Here is a 25,477-nt window from a genome sequence, read left to right as displayed (position 1 = left end):
AATGACGTCACGTGTTTTTATCGGCTCTGCAGGAGGACCAAAAGAGGCCAAACGAGCGTCCTTGGGTCCCTAAAAAGAGATCAAATATGAAGATCATCAGGCGGCGGTGTTTTGATGCATTTTACGATCAACGCGCAAAGGTTTAGAGACCTTTGCCTTCTGAAGGCTTATTTTTACGAGAAAACCATGCTACTTGATGGACGATTTGCGTCCGAAACGTGTTTTACAGCTTGATAAGATTTTTTTTTGTTAATCTGATGTCATTCATCAGAACATTCTGTAAAAGTTAAGAAAATTCTAGAAACTTCGTAGGCTCTAAAAACGGTAAGAGAACAATGTCACCAGAATCTGATAAATAAAAATTTTAACACATTAAGGACGTGTGATTGTGAACCGCGCTAAGTTCGCGAATTGGCGCACGAACAATTGTGTATATTTCGCTTATACTTCTCATATGATATTTATACCATAAAGCAGTTAAAAAAATAACTCGGCCGACAATAAACCATGTATCTATGTAAAAGTAATATAATTTAACAGCGCACAATAAAGTTATAACATTAAAGTATTGCATTACATTCGCTCAGTTTGAGAAACTGCGATGATACGATAACTCATATAATATGTATGTCTAGCCTTTTATTATATTACGTGTTCCCAACATATGGGTCACGACCCCAAATGTGGCCGCAAAGGGTTTTCTGTGGGGTCAAACAAAAAAATATTGACTATAATATTCTAGCTACACTTTTCTGTCACAGATAGATGAAAATGTGATGAGAGTTGAGACTCGTACAGAACATATTACAAAGGATTTCGAGTTTTTTCGTCTGCATGAAACTAATCATACTTCAAAGACAGTGACTGAGCTAACAGAAAAAGCTGCCTTAGAGCAAAATCCATTGATGTAACCAGAATTTTCGAAAAAAAAAACAAGATAAATATTTTTTTAATGAAAAATTATTGACTTAGTTTTAGTGTGGTATGTATCAGTCATGCCTACTATGTATTTTTAACACTCGGAGAAAACTTTATTTGACAATATAAGTTTTATGACCGACTCGAGGAATCGCCATTAGCAAACATTTGGTTTAGACTTCCTTGAACATATGCCAATCAACAAAATATTAAGAATGCAAAGTTTAACGAGTTAAGAATGATTAAATTATCCAATTTTTGCCAAGGAAATGTTCGTCTGATAAATGAAACAAGTCATTATTTTTTATGTAACTGCTATAAATCATAGAATGTTGTCATTTTCTGCAAAATACGAGGGAAAATATCATGTGATAAAAAGTGCCCGTTAATGTATTAAATATTTTAATCAGTAGTATAATAATATCTCATATAATATGAAATAAATAAATAATGAATAGTTACGTACACGTATGTTTTACCATTCTTCGCGTTCGTATATATTTTAATTTTTGACCCAAATTGCTGTAAATCAGTAAAATATTTTTCATATATAATAATATACACCGCAATAATATAAATACATGCCATATACCACATATGTTTTTTTATATGTCCAAATTACTCGAGAATTCTCGAAAAATTACAAGAAAAACATCAAGAAATAAGAAGCACTAGTCATACACGAATGTGACGATGCTTACTCCCGTATTTGCGTCTACTTATGTACATATCTCTACAGAGTAGATTTTCGACGCTTTTTATTTAAAAACGAAAGAAAGAACATTTTAAAAAGAGGGCAATTTAAATGAGCAATATATAAAATCATTGTTCCATAAAACGAAATGTTTGTGCATTACTGTTGGACAGATTAGGTGCGAGCGAGCATTGGTCAGAACAGTGAATACTTGACGAATAACTATCTGCAGCGAATTCTTTTCCGAAGAAAAATCCAAGATTTGTGAATTTGTTTTATGAAACTAAGTATTTATTTAAATGCACAAATCTCTTAAAATAAAGTATAATAATTCCCTCTTAAAATAAAGCACAAACAATTATGTTTTATGGAACAATTATTTTACATATTGCTCATTTAAATTGTCCCCTTAACAATGCCTTTTTTAAATGTATCAAAGTCGTGGGTCACTTCGATTTTTATTAAAATTAATCGCCACTCAAAAAAAATAGTCTCTATAATAAATGATACATATATTTGATATCAGTATAAGCGAAAAAAGTTTGAAAAGCACTGGTTGTATTTAAAATAAGTTTACAGTACACGTGTATAATATATGTCAAGAGTAAGCATATATAGAAAATGATCGCCGGTAACAGGAAGTAAGATACATATTAGTTTTATGCAGAAGTCAATCATCTTCATCTAATTCAACAGTTCTCAAAATCTTGAGTCTCGTAAAAAATTATAATTAGATATTTGATCCTACAAAAATTTAACGAAAGTATATATTTTCACTAAATACAAAGAAGGTTATTTTAAACTAAAAAAATGTTACTCAATTGGAGATTAAACATATACAGTGGAACCTCGAGTTTTTCGAGACATAAGCAATTTTTTTAAATTTTACTTGACATGCGAGAAAAAAACGTATTGCGTAACTTAAAAAAACGATCATTAATTTAGGTAGTATGTGTGTATTTACCATTTCAATTGCCATTAATCCATTTCAATTTTCCCGATTGAAATGGATAATGGCATTTCAATTAATTTCAATGGGTGAAATTGATTTAATATACGATTAATTTGAGTTACGAACTCCGTCACATAACGTATTAAACTCTTTATTGAAGGCACCACTGTATTCCGATTTACTGCCGTATTTATGCTAAGAAATGTGCGTTTTTGGGGGCGATGGGGATTTCTCGCTGCGCGGCCACATATATTAACCCTTTAGCGTCGTTTGCCCACACGTATTGGACATCTGTTTTTTACTGGCGGCAGCTATGTCCATAACGAATGGACATTTTTCTTAAGTTATTTAAAATTACTATATCTTTTAATTTATAATATTATAAATAAAATAAATAAGAAAGCTAAACAAATAAAACGTATATTAAATATTTCATTTATTATATAAATTATATATTTAATATACAAAAAATCCAAGTCTAGTAATAAAAAAATATAATTAAAAAATATTTTATATTTTTTAAATGAATATAAAGAAAGATATAATAAAGAAGTTTTTTTTTATTATATTTAATGATCATTAAATTATTAACGGCTTGAACTTGGGGCAACACTTTATTTATTATGCAACTATGAAAATCACATTTTTTCCATCCAGTTATCTCTTGAGGCATTTTTATATTAGAATAGTAATCAGCCCTCGAGAAATATATATGAATATTTTGAACGGTTAAGCCTCGTGCGTCGCAAGTTATAACGTTTAAGAGCAGCTGTTCTAAATTATTAAAAAAGGGTAAAACAAATTTCACTCATAAGTCTAATTTCCATTTTCGTCCATCACAGAATATGCCGTAGCTGCCCTTTCAAACAGATCTGAGCGAAGATGCCGTTTCACGCACGTCACTCTACACTTGGATATTTAAATATAGATGGAAAAACTCCTATAGGACCACTTTAGAATATCGACACTCGATAGATACACGGGCCACGTTTCGATGCACAAAAAAAAAGAGATCGAACACAACGGCTCAAGTCTCATTTTTAAAACGCCAAAAAGCGAACAAATAGAGACATTTCCGCCGACACGTACAAAAAAGCCCAATATTCGGCACCTTTCCAAAAACTCTCCACGACTGCACGCGAGCGAGAACATGACCATGAAAGTCAAACGTAAAGATTTTATTAATGCACGCAGGCTTCGTACAAAATCAATCCAATTTTTTTTTTGTATGTCTCCCGAAAATATGTGTGTATCCATAGCATAGCAGCATAACATAATAAAGAAGAAAAAACTTTCTTCAGACTTCGATCGGAGTTCACACGCGACGCCATGGGAAAGCCCTCGCGCACAATAGGCGAGACGAATTCAGAGATGGGAGATTAATAAAATAATGGTATAATACCACCTGCAAGGTGTGCAGTAGTACGCTATCTAGTTTCGTTTATAGAACAGTTACCGGACGATCAATTATTATTGGAGAAGTGGAGAAGGAAAAAACATAATGTTAATCATGTGTACGTATGCACGATGTGCGCTCGACGACGAACGGTGACATCATTGAACGTTCGCGAAATCGCAATATGGTGTGTGTGTATTTCTTGAAAGACACCAATTGCGATTCAACGCCATCGAGATGGCGTTGCCGGTGAATGTTGTCCAAGGACGGTAATAGTTCGAAGATGTGCCAAGGTGCGCCAAGTCCTTGAACCGACGCTATAAATAAGTAATAAAATAAGTATAAGTTAAGGAGTAAATGCTCTCCCTTGCTTACGCAAATATTACCATCAACATTTTCGCAAACTTGCTGTAGTTATGTACAGGGAATACCGCAGAATTCGCGTATCGATCACTCTCTATTCGAGCAAAAAGTTAACCTTCGTAAATTTCTTAATGTACTCGCGAAAGCGTGCACAAAACGTTCCAAAGCTGCCTTTAAAAATTGTTTTAAAATGTTAGAAACTTTAGACAGTGACGAATCAACCATAATCGTTGGTCTGAAAATTGTGACGGTGTTCTGATATGGTCTGAAGATTTTATAAGAACGTTCATCTCGAATGTAGCAAAGCGTTAAATATTATTTCGTTTTGGTGGTCAATTTTTTTATATTATACTTTTCAGTAAATCGTAGTGAATGTCACTCGTTGCATGAAGACGATTCCAAGATGGCTCTAAGAACTACTTTGAAGATTTATATTATTTAACGAGCTAGTTTAATGTGTCATATAGAATCAAAATCAGACACGCCATATGCTTAACATCATCGGCTATAATAATCCCTTTAAAACGCATTTTTCTTCTCATGTGCATAATTAGACCAAACTATTTTTAACGTGTATTATGATATAACACGAACGAACTTTTTCCTTTCTGCTAATTGATTAAAAAAGGATGGAAGCCTTATATTTCTGCCCGGAGAAAGCGACATGCTTCTATTATAGATTGCGTGTTTTGTATTTTCGTTTACCGTAATTTATTTTTATTTTTATATATTATAAATGTCAAAAAAATAATATTTAATTCGCAAGGACTGAACCAGACCATCAGTAAACAAGATAATTGTTTATGTCACACTGTCCAAAATATGTTAAAATGGCTCAGTGAATATGGCATATACAAGACTAAACCAAGAACTGGAAGATAACGAATAAAATTTGTAGTTTCATGTAGAGATCCTTAAAAATAGCATAAGATGTCATCAGAGCTGATTGTTGAAATAACTGGCATTCATGAAACCAAAAATCTTGACGCCATTTTCATTGCCTATTCAAGTTTTGTGCGTCGAAGAAAAATATTTCGACGATTACGTCATACATATCACACAATAGAAGTGTTTTGATCCGAGGTTGTATGGTCACTAGCAGCAGAAGTAGGAATAATATTCATGTGCGAGGTCCTATAAATAGTTAGAATTAATTCTAAATGATTCCTTTCGTGGTGTAAATATTTATAAAAATTATAATGCCAAATGGTCCATAATTTTATGAATAAAAAAATTGATATTATTTTGTATTTTACAAGATAAATTTTACAGTCTGCCGTTTTTAACCAATCATCAGTTAATGTAATAAAACGGATTAAGAGTAAAAAAATAACTATCATAGATGAAAATCGAGTGATACTAGAATATTCTTACGTGATAGGCATAAAACTTCTGCGGATATTACCAGTGAGTATTTGTGAAACATTTGATAAAGAAATTAAATGTCGAAAATACGTTATGGACCAAAGAATTGTTTTGGATTGAGGAAATGTGGCGCTCTCTGGGTAAAATAAATGTATACGGATCAGATGACGGTGTGCTACAAGGTGGTTAAAAATACAGCGAAAACGTACCTAAGCTACTGTGAGAAATCCAGAGGCAAATGTTCTGGAGGTGCTTCTTATACTCCGGAATGGAAGGTATCCAATTCACCGGTGGATTACGAAACTGTCTTTTTTTTCGATGGAAAAGGACATGGTCTTAAATTTAGACCGCAACTTCGTGAATGTTTCTACAGCAATCATCGAGTGCAGAAAATAGTATTTTCTAGCAATTTTATCAATGCAGTAAAGTTGAGATTGAAAATAAATATAATTTATACTATATTTTAGAATAAGAGTCAAATGATCTAGGGGTGCTTTTTATATTCCGGAATGGAAGGTCCTCCACTATACCGATAGAACAGTGAAAGCATTGGATTACAAAACTGTTTTTTCCCTTCGATGGAAAAGGACGTGGTCTTAGATTTAGACTGTATCTTTATGGATGTCTGTACACCCAGTCATCGAGTGCAGAAAATAGTATTTTCTTACAATTTTAGATTGAATATAATGAAAAATGTGAAAGAATCTTAGACTGGCCCTAGAATAGTTCTCAATTAAACTGATTGATAGAAAAGCTTTGGGTCATATTAATAAAAAATCGATTGCACAACTCAATAAGAACTCATAGAAGTGATCAAGAGTATGCTGCGACGAATTAAACTACGAACTTGTTAAATCGTTAATTAATTCCATATTTTAGCAGAATTAGAGGCTAAAAAGGGTGCAACATAATTATTTCACTGAATTTAATAAGGAATTTCAAAGTTTTTTTTTTAATTAATCACCATATTTTACTGTTTTATCGTTTATTTTAATTTATTTGTGTATTGTAGGTGTTTATTTTATTTCTTATGTATAAAACATTTAGTTTACAAAAATGAAATACTTTTACTAATGTATATGCGACATCAGATTGCTATACATTGCAATAAATTAGGGTCGGTTAGCGTAGGAGTTCACCGTTTCGGAAACCTAAATCCACTGTAGTATATTTTTAAAAATAAATTTACAAAAGTACTGTAATTGTGCAATGGACCTTGTATTAATATATTTTCTCTTATTTTTTTTTAAAACACTAACATTGTATTGTGGTTTGATACATATTCAGATAACATGATAGAAACACGATTGATAATACATAAGCCTAAACTATTTTAATAGAACATATCTTGATTTTTTTATCGATTAATAAGTGGCACACATCGCTTCTCAAAAAAGCCATTACATCGTTATTGCGACCTTGCTAAAATGCTAATTAAATTATTTTACGTTAAAGTTTGTCAACAGCTGTTAGGTTATTACAAGAGTACACACACGATTCTTAATTATTGTCAGAAAAAAAGTGTGACACGCGATTCCAGTTCATTATCATGATTATGACCAGTCGTTCCATCGCGATAAGACCTATAAAATTATTAGAACACAATGATTTCATAAATCAAACTTCCTTATTAACACCAACGCCCACGAAAATGTTAAAACAACCGAACACACTACAATATTTATTAGCAACGCATAAGATATTCACGCTGGGTTTCCGCACGCGTATCCGAAATTGTAGCCGTCAATATTTTTATGACGTGTATAATTTCGTACGCTTCATTGGATTTGGGCGAAAGGAGATCCGGTCGCCCATCTGGAATACAATAATGATATTTTAATAATAAAACTACTACAGCCGTAGCAGTCAATAATCATTCTCGATCAGACGAGTTCATGAGAGCAAAATACGTTAACGAAAAACACTAACATCGACTAGCGTTTCTTCTGAACTACCAACTTTTAATAAAACTACTCTAGTTACTTTCGACAAAAAAAAATCAATAAGTGCGTTTAATTACCTTTACAATTAAAAATACAAAACTTTGAAAGTGTAGCAGAACAGCTACTTTTGAAAATGTGACGATAAAACTTTTACGTCACACGGGTCTGGCTCGGAATTCTAAATATGTACTCTTATTACGTAGGTTTATCTTTGATAAATAGGCCTTAATGTTGGCATTTGCTTTTTGCACGAATACTAAAACGACGGCATTATGCTGGAAAACAAATAGAACGCTCCGTTAAAACTGTTATTACCGCGAGACGTATGCAAGAAGTTTCAGTAAATTAACAAAATTTTCTCGAGCGTTTCAAAATTGAAGAAAATGACCTCGATGATTCATAGTTCGATAAGTTTAATTGATCTTCATTGTAAATAATTTAATTATTGCAGTAGGCGTGGATTTCCTGACTATCCTACAATCGCAATTCGTCTAAGCCTAGTTTGAGCTGATAAATTACGAACAAATAGATTCTGGGTAAACTGAAGATAAAAAAAATATACAGTATATTATCTAATTACACTTAACAAGATTAAAAAATTTAAGAAGCAGTTGCTCAATTTGTACGAATCATTATACCTATATAATATATAAAATAACATACATCAAATAATTTTTGCGCAATTGAGGTCACAATTTTGTGACATCCAGACACACAAACTAACCCTTGTTTAATAAAACATTAATCATTTATTTTATCTTTTCGTCATTTTTTATGATCATTTTTTCAAGTTCATTATTTTTATCGGCGAGATAATCATCTAATCAAACACGATGGTGTAAGCTTTATAATCTGAGGTTGCACAGCCGCAGCAACAGTGGTAGGAATCGTGTTCATGTGCGAGGAACGCGTAAATTAACTAGCATGAGATATGTTTCATCAAAGAAGATTGCCCAACACATCTGTAAATCCCAATTTGATATGCGTAAATAATCATAGTATCGAAATTGAAAAGAAACAAGAGTTAATAATATGTTTCAGATACAGGCGGCCCTCAACTTTCGGACGTTCGACTTTCGCACAATTCGCTATTTCGCACATTTTTAAAAATAAAACAATTTTTTTAAATTTAATTTTTTTAAATAAATAAAATATAAACACAAGTGAGAAACGGAAAAACTTGTGTTGATACGAACAAAAATAAATCAAGGACTCATAAACTTCACACGATTCAAGACAAAGATGGAAATTATTAGACGTTCTGATAGCGGTGAATCTTTTGCTTCAATCGGACGCTCGTATGATACAAACATGTCTACGATATGTTCAATTTTGCAAAATAAAAATATAATTAAGAAATACGTTCAAAATTGTGGAAAATAAAGATATATTTCCGCAATCTTTAAAGATATGTTTCCAAAAAAACATGGATGAAATGGAAAATCTTTGTCATCGTGGATCGATGACTAACATCAAAAAGATGTCCCTATGAGTATTTCAATTATTCAAGCAAAAGCTCTTAGTTTGCACAAAGATTGGAAGGATAGATTAAAAAAAGTTTTTAACACGGTTTTTCAAGCAAGTAACGGTTGATTTTACAATATTAAAATGAGGTATTCTTTTCATAATATTAAATTTACTGGAGAATCGGCTGATGCGGATAAAGATGCTGCAAAAGAATTTATTTCGTATTTATCCAAAATTATTGAAGATGGAGAATATTTCTCTAGCCAAATATTTAATGTAGATGAGACAGGTTTATTTTGGAAAACTCTTTACAATGAAAAATATTAATGAAGCCTTCACGCACCTTGACAAATTTTTAAATATTATGGAAGATTGTGATCCCAATGGAGAACGCATATCTCAAGTGCGTAGGGTGATCAATAAAAACATAGCATGTTATAAAATACTATATGAAGAATAGAAAAAGATAAGTGGAAAACAAATAACTCTTGATAACTTTTCAAAGGAAACACCCGCAAACCCCACTTTAACGTGTCTCTTAAACGCCTCTTAAACATATTATATTTACTTGAAAAATAAATATATTCTAAAATACACACAATTTCAATTTTTTTTTACTTCCCTCGACTTTCGTACATTCAACATTCGCACACATTTTCAGGAACCAATTATGTGCGAAAGTCGAGGGCCGCCTGTATACTTAATCCCATGTGGAAGTGTGAGTAGTAAATAATAATAAAATGTGTATTAGAATTATTTTAACCAGTTATGTACAGAGAACCTAAATATGGTCTGCCAGGTTTTACGGTTTTTAAAATGACCCAATACTGTATATGATGAAAGGCTATTGCAGACCAGTCCAAGGCTGAGAGAGAATAAAAATAGTTCCTGATTATCCTGCAATCGATTTCAATTTCTTAGAAACTAACTTACATGATCAAAAAGTAAATAGTCGCTGGATTATTATGTTAAAACGACCACATAACAAGCGAACCAGTGACGAACGAACAATCGAGAGGCCAAGGCGATTGTCTTCCACAGACGGGCAACCATCTGCAATTACCTCATCCGCTTCCATCTCAATATCCGCATGAGCTGACACAACCGACAGCGATCGTCAACACACTTCCGATGTTGTGCCAAATCCGCAAAATAAAAAGAAAAAAAGACATGGGAAAAGTCAGGACCCGCAGAACAATGCGCAGATGACGAAGATATCCAACGGTGCTGCCATGTACGGCTTCCAGTCTTGCCATAGTGCGAGAAACGGATACGATCGATCGCCTAGATCTAACGCTTTCGCATTAGAAGCTGTATTACTGCGTCAGATCCATAGATATCTAACAATTGCCGACCATGCTTGACCCTTTCCTTGTAAAATCGAAACCCAACTCAGACGCCCGACATTGGACAACCTTCGTTGCAGCGATGAATATTCACCTTCAACGCCCACTACACGCGACTTGACATGTTTCGCTCGAACATGTGCTTAAAATTTCTTCAACGTGGTAAGATCCGATTATGATATTTTAATGAGAATTTAGATGCAGTGCAAGTATACCCAGCGCCTCGAGACTAGATGCGAGATTATAACAGGATCGGTTTCGCACCATCGATCACGCCAACGAGGCGATTCGAGCGAATGCATAAAAGACTCGATCCAAAACCGCATCATTTTTCACAGCACCCTCCTCGAGTCCAAGTGACGATTTATCTAATGCGCATACATGGCATCGGTGACACCATAAAATTGCGTTTACTTTCATATGCGTCACGCCAGTTATGATTATCGCTTCCGCGACTCGATATGGATTTGGAGAAAGTTCCCAATAATTTGCAATGATGCTGTTCTGAAGCCATTAGATAATTCTGTTACGTAGAGATGGATCAACGAACGGACTAAAGAACGAGAACATCAGAATCGTATGCAATCTGGCGTTGGTGTGTTTTATTAAGAACACCAGCCAAGAAGGCGTTGATACTTTTGAGATAATACAATGTTTTTCAAGCAGTTTCTTTATAAATAATAATAAATCAACTTGTATAAAAATACTACAATTACAAAGCTATTCTCGCAGTACTTCCTCACTCTCGCAATTGTAAAAAGATTCGGAACGGAAATAAATTAACCTCACGCAGAGCAAAAAAATGAGTTTCGAAAGCACGAAAATAGGCTCTTTGGGTACGTCAAAAGTATCAGAACATCCAACCCCTCGATGCCCTGTCTAGCCTATTATTCAGTCCAGTTTACTAGCAATCTACTTACAAATGTCGGTTCAGGGCGTGGAATAGAGGGGGCGGCAGAAGGCAGTCGTCCCCCATCTACCCCCTGGACTCGCCTGTGATTAATTCCAAGCAAAGCAAGACAAAGAGGGCTAGATCGAACGCCTGAAGTTGAAGCAGTCGGAATAAATCTAGTGACATTTGTCGCTTTTGTGTCAACCCTCTACATCTTTAATACGCGAAGATCATAGCTTTGCAGAATAGCTCACTTTTTCAACAAAAATAAATGTATTCGTGTGCGTTAGGAAACAGACTGGTGATTTTAAATTCGAAATTAGCAGTAGGTATGTTAAGTGACGTAAGATCTTAACCAGCTGTTCAGATTAAGTAAAATTAAACTAAAGAATTTGCAAAGGCAGATCAAACTAATTGGTTCATTTTAGAGCTATTCTCAAAAAATATACTGTATTTAAACCAATATAGGCAGACGAGTAATCAATTAATTGAAGAGTGATTTAAGAAGATCATCTTGACACGTACTTTTACCTACAAATTTTAGTAACATATGTACTATAAACGTAACCGGTGTTGTTCGACTAAAAAACATATTTTATAACTGTATAAAATATTAATATTTTATACTGTTACAAAATACGTTAAAATAATTACTTTTTACGTTTAAATAATTGTAAAACAATGTAGCGGTATGCGAGTGACGTTTCTGGTCACTTATATGTAGTTAAATAGACCACATTTTGCTTCCCCAAAAATTATAAATTTACCAGAGAATCTTCAAATTATATTTGTGATTTATTTAAGAAGAAGAAGACTCATAATATATTACACCAGGGGTGTTAAATCTTTTTGGCCACTTAAACGCAATTTCAGTAAATTATTTTTAGTGTTTTAACAACTGTATTTATTTATTTTAATTAAACTAAGACCAGGTTACCCCAATGCGTCATAATTGTAAAAAATAAACAATACATATAAAAATCATAAAATTCTAAAATTAAATGATACAAACCGGACCAGCTCCTTGTAGCTGACATTGAATAGATCAAAGTGTAATGACAGCGTATTAGGAGCCATAGGCGAATCGGCAAGTGCGGACGTCCTAGCCCCAACGGCCATCAAAAGAGGACGCAATCGTAATTCTCGAAGACGTTTTGAAACCCAAAACTGGAATTCCTCGAGAATAGTTTGATTTAGACAGCACCCTTGAGTAGTTTGAAGAAATGCTTAACGACATACAACTTTCTGCGATTAATTTCAACGCTTCTAAAATAAAGGGGCTAGGATACAAAAACGGATAATAACCAAATATATAGTATTTCAAGAGCCTTTTCTAAATATTTTCGATTAAAAGGAAGTATTTGGTAATTCGGCGATTCCAAATTATAAATCCCTTAAGTTAAGCAGGGCCGGCCCGAGGGGCGGGCTGTACGGGTGCTAGCCCCGAAAGGAGCGCCAATTACTCCGAAGGGGGCGTAATTTACTCCGAATGAGCGCGCCATTTGATTATATTTAACACGGTGTCGGAAGTTTTTGAACAAAAATTTCCGTGACAACTTTTTTTTATAGCTCTCGTGACAATATGTTCCCTCTAAGGATAAAAATTTCCATGGTGAATTTTTTTAGCTCTCTCGGGAAGTTGTCCTCCTCAAACAAAAATTTTCCGAATGATCTTATTTTTAGAGCCCAGGTCTCTTAATATTCTCGGGCCGGCCCTGAACTTAACTGTCATAGAAGACACGAATAATTGACGAATCGTCAAAGTGAAATGCGTTTCTCATTACAAAGCCGAGCATCTTGGAAGATTTATCGCAGATGTCGTTTACGTGTAGAGAGAAGCTCCACTTGCTCTCAAAAGTAATTCCGAGATCTTCAGTGAAAATTTTTCTTGACAAAATGTTCCCACCGAGATCGTAGGAATAATCTGATGGCGAACGAGGTCGAGAAAATGACACAGTATGGCACTTTCCGACACTAAAGGGCAGGAGGTTAAAGAAAGCCTATCCCCACAGAATACCTAAATCACTATGTATATAGAAGTTCGCAACAGATCAAATGCATTAAAATAAGTTTAAATCATCTGCATACAAAAGAAAACTTGAAATTTTAAATGCCGTATGTATGTCATTAATAAAGAAAAACTCGAGAAAAACCGAGTTAAATCATCCGAGCAACCGAGGTCCGAAATTTTTTTTTTAATAATAACCCAAGTAACTACGTATGCAATATTTGCTCCAAGAATTTTTTTTTAGCTAATATGTTTCAACTATGATCATACGAATAATTTGATGGAGAGCGGGATCGAGAAAATGACAGTGTGGCACTTTCCGAAACTAAAGGGCGGACGGTTGACGGAAGCCCATTTCCATATAGAACCTAAATCATTCTGTAGAGATAAGTTCGAAACAGATATAAATCATCTGTTTCGAAACAGATATAAATCATCTGTATAAAGTAGAAAACTTGAATTTGTAACTGCCGTATTTATGTTAATAATTTAAAAAAACGTAACCCCTGAAGGGGTGAAATATTCTTTCGGCAATAAGCCGCCATATGTTATAAACTGTCTACGAATGCTCAAATAACTCGGGAATAGCCAAATTAAAAAATTCGAGCAACCGAGAATCTAGAATTGTTTTAAATATAATTATAACCTATGATAAACCTTGTTGAAGGCCTTCTCAAAATCCGTATATACGACATCTACTTGAATTTGTCAACGTTTTGGTGAAAGACAGAAGGTTAGTAACAGTGGAACGGGTGGGATGAAACCAATGCTGTTGGTCTAACAAAATTTGCTGAAAGTGATTGAAGACGAATCTATGAATAATTATTTCGAACAATTTAGCAGGAGCCGACAACACTGCGACTTAAAAAATATGTTTTAGAGGGGTAGCGAGACTGAATTCGCAACCTGAATTAAAAATGAAATCGAGAACCAAATCAGGTCCAAGAAAGCCCCCGTCTTCAACTTCTCAAAGTACTGAAATTCAAGTACAATAAGAAGGAAAGCAAAACGGAAATATTGCACGAAACCATCAGCAATATTTTGTGAACCATCCGAAGTTTTTCAAACGGCGTTGAATGAGCAGCGCGTTTAGTGTTAGTGAATTTCAAAAACGCTTTGGGATCTTTACTAATTTGGTTTTAATAACGTTTGTAATAATTATTGCGATGATAGGAAACTATCAAAAACTTTTAATGACCGAAATTCCTCGAGCAGACGGATTTCCAGACGGTATATTTATCTATTTTTTTATTAAATCTTCCGTTGTAACCTGACAGGCGTGAGCCCAATGCGGGTTAAATCTGTACCATCAGATACTTTATTTACCACCAGACTGAAAGTCTGGGAATCGGTGACATCTATAATAATGATTATAAATTATTATGTAATATAATTTTTAGTCAATAGATGTCACTGCAGGTGGGGCCGGTTTTTTTATAATAGCGCATTTTTTATAAATAAAATTTCGACTGCTGTTGCCGGGACTCGAACCCCTAACCTCAGAGTTACTAGTCTGAGACGTTACGGACTACGCTATTCCGTCCTTAAATACATATGCAAGAATATAAACAAATATCGGAAAACATATAAATAAAATGATAATTTATACAAGAAGAATCTTTATAATTCAGTTCATAATGCGATTTTTAACATTAATGCTCACGCCCTGCACCTAGAAGTAAATAATTGTTTTCAGTTACTGCTAAGCACAATAGTGTTTTAAAATTAGAATTAGTTGAAAATTTACGTTGTTTCAAGCTTCAATGAGGAAAATAATTGTTCACAAAAGTAAGCAATTGAAAAATGTTTTTTAGTTTTGGATTTTATTCATTTAAGACTATGCAAAAATAAATCAGTTATTTTTTTAAATACTCCATTCAAAATTAAATCGTCTTGGACTAACTTTCAGTATTCAAAACGAAAAGGGACGTAATAATGCGATTTTTTTACTTTAATCAATATTATCGTATTCGCCTTTTAGTTTGTAAATGGTATTTGCGTATTTTGTGTGATCTACCAAAAAACATGAACGGAGTTTGGGGAAATAACAAGCGATATTTTCATTCAATTGTGTAGCCCCGGGTGAAAGTTTTGTTATTAATGCTTTTACGTTGGTAATAAATTCTAATATTCGTATATTTTTGCCTATAATTGTATATTTATTATATAAATGAGCAACGTCAACTAAAAATGAAAGTATTCCATACATTTTTCGTTTTTAAATTCAGTAACATCCTTTATTATCATTTCCACACAATGATTGATACTAGAATTTTTAATGTGCAGTCAAGAGTGCAAACGAAAACTTCATTTTTATGGTTATTATTCAACATTTGAGTAACGGTTCAGTAAAACTAACCAATTTGTAACAACATTGATATGATGTATTCTAGATGCAAATATTTACAAAAACATTGATTTTCTAAATGAACTGGCGGGCCGCAAATAAACCGCGTAGCGAGAAAACTTAATGCAAATTTCATTGTTTTTAATGTTACTAAGAGCTCATTGAAATATCTAGTGCGATTGTCCTATTTATTTTGAATGTGTAGTTCGCAAATAAAAAAATATTCAAATTTTCGCTGAACGCGATTTCTTAAAAAATAATAAGTGAGTCTAGTCATAAAAATTCTCAATGCGCGGTCTAATTTTTTTATAATTATTTTACATTTTCTTGAAATAAATTGCGGAAGGAGTGAGGGGTGTGAATACTATTTGCACCATTGCATAAAGTATCAAGAGGGTAGGACGACCTGGAATATAAAAACTGTTATAAAATCCGTTCTTACCTTAAAGTTTCCACCGTTGATCCATGGGAGGAGGCCGTCGACAAGCAGGCCGAGGTCCTCGCAGCACAGGTCGTTGGCGGGGTTGGTGAGGTATCCCAGCAGGTCTTCGCCGAGGAGCTGGCGGACGCGTAGGTCGGGCCGCGCCAGCAGGGGCACGAACCCGTCCAGCGTCGCCGGCCGCGTGTACGCCATCCGCTGCGAACCAACACAACAATCCCTCTTTACTACAGAAGAAAACAGCGTGGAGTACCCTGGCACCAGCCGGGGCGGCCAGACGGACGAGCGTCGCGCTCTGCCCCAACAGTCCATATCTCCCTCCCGTATATTAGAACCAACTCGACCGAGATTCCATCTCGGACTCGCTGCTCCCCGAGGAAGTCCAACGAGCGACGGATTATATTTAGAATGGACACGAGAGGCATGCAGACGAGTGTCATATGCGGAATCGGTGTTGGCGGTTTTTCATACCGGCGAACGGCGACGGCAATTTTCTTTAGGAAAAACGGTACCAACAAAAAAAACAACGGTGAGTACGCTAGCACGCGAACGGCGAAAATGACCGGTGCGTATAAATTGTCGGGGGAGGGAAAAAACGACCTTTGCATAAATATATTGCTTTTGATTAGATTAAAGCGGTGTTCGAGCGATATATGGGTCAATTTCGAAACACACAGAATGTCCCGAAAGCGAGTTTTTAACTCCCAAAAATGTTATTTATTACTCGATCGTATCGCTCTTCCAGACATACAAAAAAAATATGTTATTGTATTCGAACGAAACTAAAGTGAACTACTACATATAGGTTATTTGCTTTGTACTCGCAATATCATCACTATGAGTCGGACCGAGGATGCTTTTTGGTAACTCCTGCTGATATAAACAAATAATAATTAACGCGGTTAATGCACGGTTAGCACCAAAATAGACCCGCAATCCGACCCTTATATTACAAATCGTAACTTTTATCAGCTTTTATTTTGCAGCTAAGATTCGCAAATTTACGATTGCCGATTTTTGGAGTGCATGTCTCATCCGGTTTCAATTCGAACAGACCGACATTTACTAAAATGTTCATTGGATGACCTTTATTTTAAAGATTTCAATATACATACTACATTGGCAGACATTAACTAATATTTTTTTAGCAACTTTTTCAAAATTTCTCATATTTCCGATATTTCTTGTCACGAATTTCTCCCTAATTAAAGATTTTTAAAATAAAGGAAGGTGACGATTATTGCAAATACTAGAAAATGTATTCAACATTTCATAAAATCAACACTATGATTTGATATACCAACATTACATTTTTAATCGAAAATAGTCATACATAAGGAAAATATACATAATAACTTTTTAAGCAACGTTTACTTCCTTATCTGGTACTGGAAACATTCGTTTACCTTACTTCATCTTTTTAACCCTTTTTATAGTAAATTAATTTATACACATTTGATAATTTGTTAGTATACACCTGGGAGTGGGTTAACTTTACGTATTTTTCTATGATTGTTTCTGATGGTTTATTAATATTTTATATTGTATTTACAGTAAATTATAGATAAAATCAGTGATTCTCAACGTTTTTTGCTTTAATTTATTTTACCTCTTTTTTTTATTAAATTTTGTTTATTTATTTTACATATTTATTATATATTATTCGACTTTTGTGTATTTTTATATCAATATAGAGCCTTTCAATATTTTTTTTATAAAATTAATAAAAATGTTAATTAATTTCGTACTCTTTAATTTATATGTATTATTTTATATAGAAATCATTTACATTAATTGAAATTTAAAAATATTATATAATTATGTTTTTTATTTATAGCAGTGAAAGATCGACCGCCGTACATGTACGGCGATACTCCTCAAATGATTAACGCATTAAATACAGCGATAATTGGTCTAAATACTTTTTTTCACATACTAATTTTTTTATTAATTTATTATAACAAATTTGGAATGCAATATTTTACAATTGTTTTTGTACTAGTCAATATAAAATTAGCAAACGTCAAACTGTTGAACCAATATAAAATTAGCATGCGACAAAAAATCGCAAGACCTTTACGATAAGTTAGGGATTGATAAATGTGCATATGAAAATTGACAGGTGATGATGAGATGTAAGTAATAAATAAAATATCGATTTGCTATAATATTAGTGACATCTTTAGCTATAGGATATATTAGAGTAAATAGGCAGTTTTACCTGCGGATTTTTGTTGTTGTATCAAGTTGAAATGATGAAACGCATAAATTTGTGCAAGAGTAATTTAATGTATTAACATATTCAACTGTTGAAAATGGAACTCTTCGTTCCAATTAACATAAAATGGACGCGCGAATATATGACAAAACGCAATTATGCCTACTCTGATTTGAGGCTAAGTAGCTGCGAATGCTGCGATAATTCCAGTAATCGTTTGTTTAATAAGCAATTAGTTACGACGAATTAGTCTCGTATAGTACCTATATACTTCACATGACTAAATTGTACCAGCTACAAACGGTAAACCGTGGCTCATGTAATTGAACGAGCGTGTTCACACTAGCATGATCCTGCCAGACACAGGTGAATAACGTACAATTATATTTTTTTTAAATACTGCACGATTTTATTTATTTTGTATGATTAAAAATTACATTTAAAGAGAAAAAATAATAACTGTACTATGATTTAAGCAATTCCAATTAGATTATTTTTGGGACGAGTTAAAGAAACAAAAGCGGTGTTTTTATAAACGCGATGAAAGTAACTGAACAAAGAATATTTTGCACAACCTCTATTTTATACAAGGGTTACTTACGAGAATAACTCAAAGGTTAAAAAAGTAGAACTATTTCAATTTGAATTACAGGTAAAAAAAATGGCGAAATTATTGATTGCCATACATTACTATTGCGATAATTTTAAATGTTCCACTATATTCATGTATAATACGAAGAAGGTAAATGTTGTAAGTATAATACTAAAATGAATCAAATAACTTTATAGGTCACTATATCATAAGTAAATATTAACTTTTATTATTGCTAAATCTAATAACTAATTGATAACAATTCAACATTCTATACAATTAATTGAGTTGTGTAATAATTACATTTTATACCCACACTTGATTAAAAGAAGTCTATATTACCACCAACAATTTAAGAACCCAAGGCAAGAACATCTTAACTGACAAATGTAATTAAGAAATTTAGACATATTTTGCAAATTGACCTGTCAGATTTATTGTTTAATTAATGTATTTTCATTATTTATATACACACATTATTTTTTAAACAGATAAACTGTAGAGGATTCTAAAACTACAGTTGAATCATTCTGTAATAAATTATGTTCAATGGTAGACAAAAGTATTTGAACAACTTCTTACATTTAAAAGACCATAATTTATTAAAAATAGTTGATGATATTTTTATAAAGGATATTAAATAAAACATATAAAACAAAGCATGTTTGTTCATAATGAACTCATTTTCGATAATAAAAGAACTGCACGAATCTAGAGCCTAATATTATGACCATGATAACTATATATAATAGTTTAACACATTTTTGCCTTAAAAGATTTAAAAAAATAGGAGAGGATGTTGCGCACTTATTTGAAGAAATGACTTAGGTATCGCATTTTTAAACTATTGATCTCTACTAGATTCAAAAATCAGTCAATGGAGCACTATCTCTTTCAAGTCATAAGTAAAAAAATATGGCTTCACCTTGCAAATCAAGACACGAATATACAATCGATATAATTGCCATTACTTGTTTTTTATATTTTAAACAATTTTATAAAAATATAAATTATTGATATAATGTATGTCAATATTTTGAAAAATATTAGTTATCAGAATCTATTTAATTGTTATTTTATTATTAATGTAAAAAAATATAGTAAAAATAATTTCATAGGAAACCTTTCATCCATGTCAATATGGAAATATACAGATGAGTAAAACATTTTATTATCAGAGCCATACATGTAATATAAAATCACGATATTAAAAATATAGACCATATGACATTATATATGCAGAACTACTTGATATGGTAAAAATCAATGTTATTTTAATCAATCTAAAAACTATATTATAAAGAACAATTACAATTTTTATATATGCACCTTTTTAGAATTCTGTACACATATTTCCAATTTTAAATGGTTAAAAATTGGTTACACATGGACAATTTTATACTAACCACAATAAGGGTGTAAAAAATCATTTATATGATTTCAACGTTTTTTTAGAAAGCAAGACAGTGATAAAAATACATACATTGCAATGCAATGCAATGTCAAAAGAAACAGTATTCTCAAATATGCATATTTTTAGAAAAACGTCTCTACGAGTTGAGTATCGTTAAAACGATGAAATAGTTGCAGTGTATTCAGAGATGTCATTTGGAAGGGCAGGTGGCGGGAGCATTTGCCCCTCCCCCCCTCCACTGAATTTGGGCAAAAAATGCAAATACCTTGAATTTTTATGAAATCGAAATATTATTTAAAAAACGACCACTGAGTAGCCAACTTTTGCCCCTGCTCCCCCTGGAAAAAGCTGAAATGACGTCCCCATATTATGGGCTTATTTCGCAAAAGTGAACTAATGAAATGCTTTTATTACAAGCTGTCTACTGACAGTGATTTTGAACAGAATATAATCCTTATTACTATTTTTTGTTTTAATTAATTGATAATGTATAAGCAATGTGTACTTATAAACAATCTATATTTTATTTATTTTTTATTATCTATACTATTACCCTGACCAATCAATAATAATGTAGTGTTGGTAGGAGTATCAAAAAATAGTCTACTCATCAGTGGTTGGTAGTACGTTAATAAAGTACGGCTATATGTATGTGACAATGAGATTAAGAATAGGAAATACACTCAGTGGAACATTTTTAAATTTATAAAATCGGAGTGGTAGCTTGTTAGTGAATTAATTTATATACATTTGTTAGTATACACCTGGAAGTAAATTAATTTTATGTAATTTTCCATAATCATTTATGTTGTTATTTATTTATTACTATTTTAGATTGCATTTATAGTATATTATAGAAAAAGTTTTAGTATGTTTCAATAATTTATTTTAACACTTTTCTATTATTAAATTTTCATATTTTATTTCAAGTATTTATTATATATTCTTTGGCTTTTATCAATATTTTTTATAAAATTAATATGAAATATTTTTTGTTATATTAATTTTTTTCGTACGCTTTCATTTATTGGCATTATTTTCTATAGGAATTATTTACATTCATTTAAATTTAAAAATATATTTTATAATTAAAATGTTTTTTATTTGTTATTTCAGTTATATATGTAAATATATAACTATCTAGGATACGGCAAAACAGTGAAAAATCGAGCACCATACTAATACGGCAATACTCCTCAGAGTTAAACGATTTCGCAGCCCTTAATTTTATTGCTATATGGTAAAAATTAGATACGAGATTTAGTCAAGATCGCTGTCACCAAAGGGTTAACACATTCTTTCCTCAAGGTCTACAATTAATAAATATATGATAATTACACTAGTTTATGTATAGAGATGCATCAAATGGCAAAATATTTTTAAAAGGGATGAGATATAATAGAGGAAAGTTGGACGTTTAAGCGAAATATAGCGTACCATCAAGAAGATAAGATATAAAAGTAGATCATCTATTACGCATGTTGAAATCTTTATAAATAAATTAGTATGAAATATACTTACAACACTTATATATCAACGGTCAGTATTATGAATCTTATCAGCGATGAGTTTTATAGTTGAAGTAACTATTCTGGAATCTTTCATTTCATCGACGCACAAAAACACTGTTCAATCAATAACGATTGAATTTGAACATCACTTGAACTAGTACCGATGTCCCGCGGTTATGTTACGCGAATCTGAAAGCAAAAACATGCGTCAGTCGAACATCGCGATGATAAATATTATTGTTTACTAAATAAATATTTGTACAATGTTTCAATTAGAATCGAATAGAACGTATGGGAATAATTGGAGGGTAATATTTACTATTTGAGAATTTAAATTCGAGCTTTGCGCAACGGCAGCTGGCGAAACGTCACTCGAGGACAATTTAGCGAAAAACGAAGGCCGTTCGAGGAGTTAATCAGCTGATATTTTGAATCGAATTTGTAGTAGGCGACATGTCAAATCGGCATCTCATTGTTTCTGGTGACGAGTCGCGCCGGGTCGGGGGAGGCGAAGCGCCCGGGCCCTTCGCTCCGTCCCGCCGGACGCGTTTCGACGAAGGGGCTCACCTGGGGGGCGCAGGCTTCGCGGCGTCGAGAGAAATTCGCGACGGGGTGCCTCCTCGCGCAGACGACTCCGGGCGGGGCGGCGGGGCGGTGCGGGGTGCGGGCCGGCTCGGACGCATGCGCAATCGCCCAGCTCACGTGACCGACGATGCTGCCAACCTAGTGGCATGACATATAGGCAACGGCGCACCTGCAACGGTTTTTACCTTTCTAACAAAATACTTGCATTCTTATCGATTAAGCCCTTCGATAATAAATATTGTTGTAATAAATTTAAAAATAAATATAATTCGGTTTGAAAGTATTTTAAGACCTTTACGTCTATCATTGCACAATTATATATTTTCAGTACATATATGGATCAAAACAGTTTCCACTCCTGGTGTGGAGACTAAAACGTGTCACCTTCCCCCTTTTAAAGAAAAAAATAATTCTTCACGAGTTCATTAACAAAATATGGAACACGTTATACAGTGTAACCTCAACTCGTTTTTCGAGATACTAGCAATCTTTTTTTTAATTGTCTTAACGTACGAGCAATGTCTCGACATACGAATAAAATAACGTATTGTGTAACTTTAAAATAATCTTTATCGTTAATTTAGGTAGAATGAATTAACTATTTCAATTGCCATTAATCCATTTTAATTTTCTCCATTAAAATGGTTTATTGACATTTAAATTTATTTCAATGGGAAAATTGATTTGCTATACAAGTATTTAAGTTGAGAGTATCGTCACAGAACATAATAAACTCGTAAGTCAAGAAACCAGTGTATTGTAGAAATTAAAGACTTGTTTTACTGAGTTTCAGTAGATTAGTCTTGTATTAAATTCTAATACTTAATGTTTTTTTTAAATATTGTTTTAATGCTAGTTTGGTACAATTTTTGCTGCAGTTTTAATTATTAAATTAATATATATTGGAAATCATTCATTGACAAACCGGGCGTATTATATTTTACATGCGTTATGGTTCGGTGATTGTTGCGCAAATAAAAATTTCACATAACGAAAATACTGACCATAGATGATAAATATACAGGTATATGTATATGTATGTTCAAGAATACGTTAATATATAAAAAAGTTATGTCTGTACACATAGCAGATGTTTATATGATTTTAATTTATAAATATCGTGTACTAAAAATATTTTACAATTATATTAGTTATTTATATCATACACTTCCTATAATTAGACAAATTTTTACTTTAAAATATTAACCAATAAGTGTTCTTTAATTGCCGGTATTTGAAGGCTAATATACATTTTTTAAAGATTAGTATAAAAAGGTGTATTATATATTATATTTTTATTTTGAATGACTTTTTCAAAATGGTTGGGAAATATCCAAAATCTAGGCAGGCGTTAAAAATGAGTAAGGGCCGTCGTTAATCATTCGGTTATATATTGGAGAAAGTAGCTAGTAGGTTTTTCTTTGTGGCCACGAAGCCCTATCTATCAAAGCGCACAGCTCGACTTTTTTATTCGCGAGAAGTGCTTGCTCGTACAAAGCATATGCTTGGAGTCCTGCCGGTTGTAAACAGAAGATGATCTAAAATGTCTTATAACTTATAAGTCATGAACTGAGTAGTCCAATAACCGCAGAGCCACTAAATCTCCAACCTTCCAATAATCAGAGGCAAGAACTTTTTGTTAGCTATCATATCGTGGACATTAGAATTATTTAGCATTTGGTCAATGACTGCTGCATTCAATTCTGTACAACCTTCTGCCAATGGTTGATGATTCCAGTATTGCATTGTAATCGCTTTATATTTTATCGATTAAAGAGTTCTAGTGGCTTCGATTCTCGACGAATTTCCGAAATGGTTGTGTTCACCGACTCATTTTATTATGATTTCATTTAATCACATGAAATATTGCCCACATGTACATGGTGAAACAGACACGGTAAGAAGTTCGGACACGACAAAAGCTTAGAGATTGAACAAAATATCCACAATAAAATTATATACTACGTTTATAAGATATTATCGGGGCCTATTTATTTAGTTATTATGGCCAAAACTAGACGGCACTCTGGTTACACTCACGTGACGGCAGTGGAGGGCAGCATATTTTGGCGGACCACGACGGTAGTTTAACGACCGGCGGCGCCTCGTTATAACATGTAATTAAATTGTAAGTCACTTAAAATTTCAATAAATAATACTGCAGCAGCCCAAACTGTGTATAATTGCAACCTGTCGCCATCCGTCCGCCAAAATATTATACTAGACAAAAATAATTGATTAAGCTAAGTTGTCTAAGTAACATATAAAATAAATATTTGAAACAGGAACATTAATTTTATACTGGGAGGCTGCAACCCCGCAACTCATATGGACGAACCTTTACTAGTTCGAACTCTGGACCTAAACAATTAATCTGTCGTGCTAGCTACCACGTATCGATTCGTTGTGCACAAGTCTTCGTCACCCCTCATAGTTGAATTTCGCATTATGCTGGGGAGCATCACTGCTAGGAGCCCAGATAGAGGACAGATAAAACGCTGATCCGGCTGTAGCATTTGAGATTTTAATAAACCACACGAACCGTTTTATTAATCGAACATTTCCCGTGAAATAATGCGACCTGGAAACTTTTCAATGCAAAGTACTACAATATACAAACTGCAAAAATAATCGTTTGTAATTTCCAATATTAATGTAATACATTTCAGAAATATATATTATATAGGGGCTAAGGAATTTTTGCGTTATTTAATTTTAATAATTCCTCAATAAAAACATTGCTAACTTTAAAATTTAGCTCGACAAAAAAAAATTCGAATCACTGCTAACAATTAACGTATGTTGAAATTTGAAATACTGACGGAAAAAACACAGAATCGAACATGTGCATTTTAATAGGCTATAGTTTTTTTTGTGTATTTTATTGATGTATTGCGACAAAGATAAACGATAAAGATTAATGTATATTTAGGTTTATTATGGCCATAACGTGGCACTCACACTAAAATTGTAAACATGTAAATATATTTCAATAAAAGTACTACTGCAGCAGTGCAGTCTGTGTTT

At 33.0% G+C, this 25,477-nt stretch overlaps 1 protein-coding gene across 2 annotated transcripts in view; it reads right to left on the bottom strand.

Moving 5' to 3' along the window:
- The window catches only part of chb (CLIP-associating protein), a 40,656-nt gene extending 18,104 nt beyond the window's left edge, over positions 1 to 22,552 (bottom strand). For both annotated transcript variants that reach the window (XM_088205025.1, XM_088205027.1), the window contains exons 1-3: positions 22,433 to 22,552; positions 21,876 to 22,054; positions 16,134 to 16,328 (exon numbers count right to left, since the gene is read on the bottom strand). In XM_088205025.1, coding sequence (XP_088061151.1) covers positions 16,134 to 16,325 — 192 coding nt within the window. In that variant the 5' untranslated portion in view covers positions 16,326 to 16,328; positions 21,876 to 22,054; positions 22,433 to 22,552. The remainder of the gene's footprint in view (positions 1 to 16,133; positions 16,329 to 21,875; positions 22,055 to 22,432) is intronic.
- Positions 22,553 to 25,477: the final 2,925 nt, after the last annotated feature.

The sequence above is a fragment of the Plectrocnemia conspersa genome, unplaced genomic scaffold (genome assembly GCF_051122295.1).
Source record: "Plectrocnemia conspersa isolate PC_06_02 unplaced genomic scaffold, ASM5112229v1 ptg000002l, whole genome shotgun sequence".
In the NCBI taxonomy this organism is placed as follows: domain Eukaryota; kingdom Metazoa; phylum Arthropoda; class Insecta; order Trichoptera; family Polycentropodidae; genus Plectrocnemia; species Plectrocnemia conspersa.
Note: the sequence above shows the minus strand (reverse complement) of the source record. Positions and strands in the feature narration are given on the sequence as shown.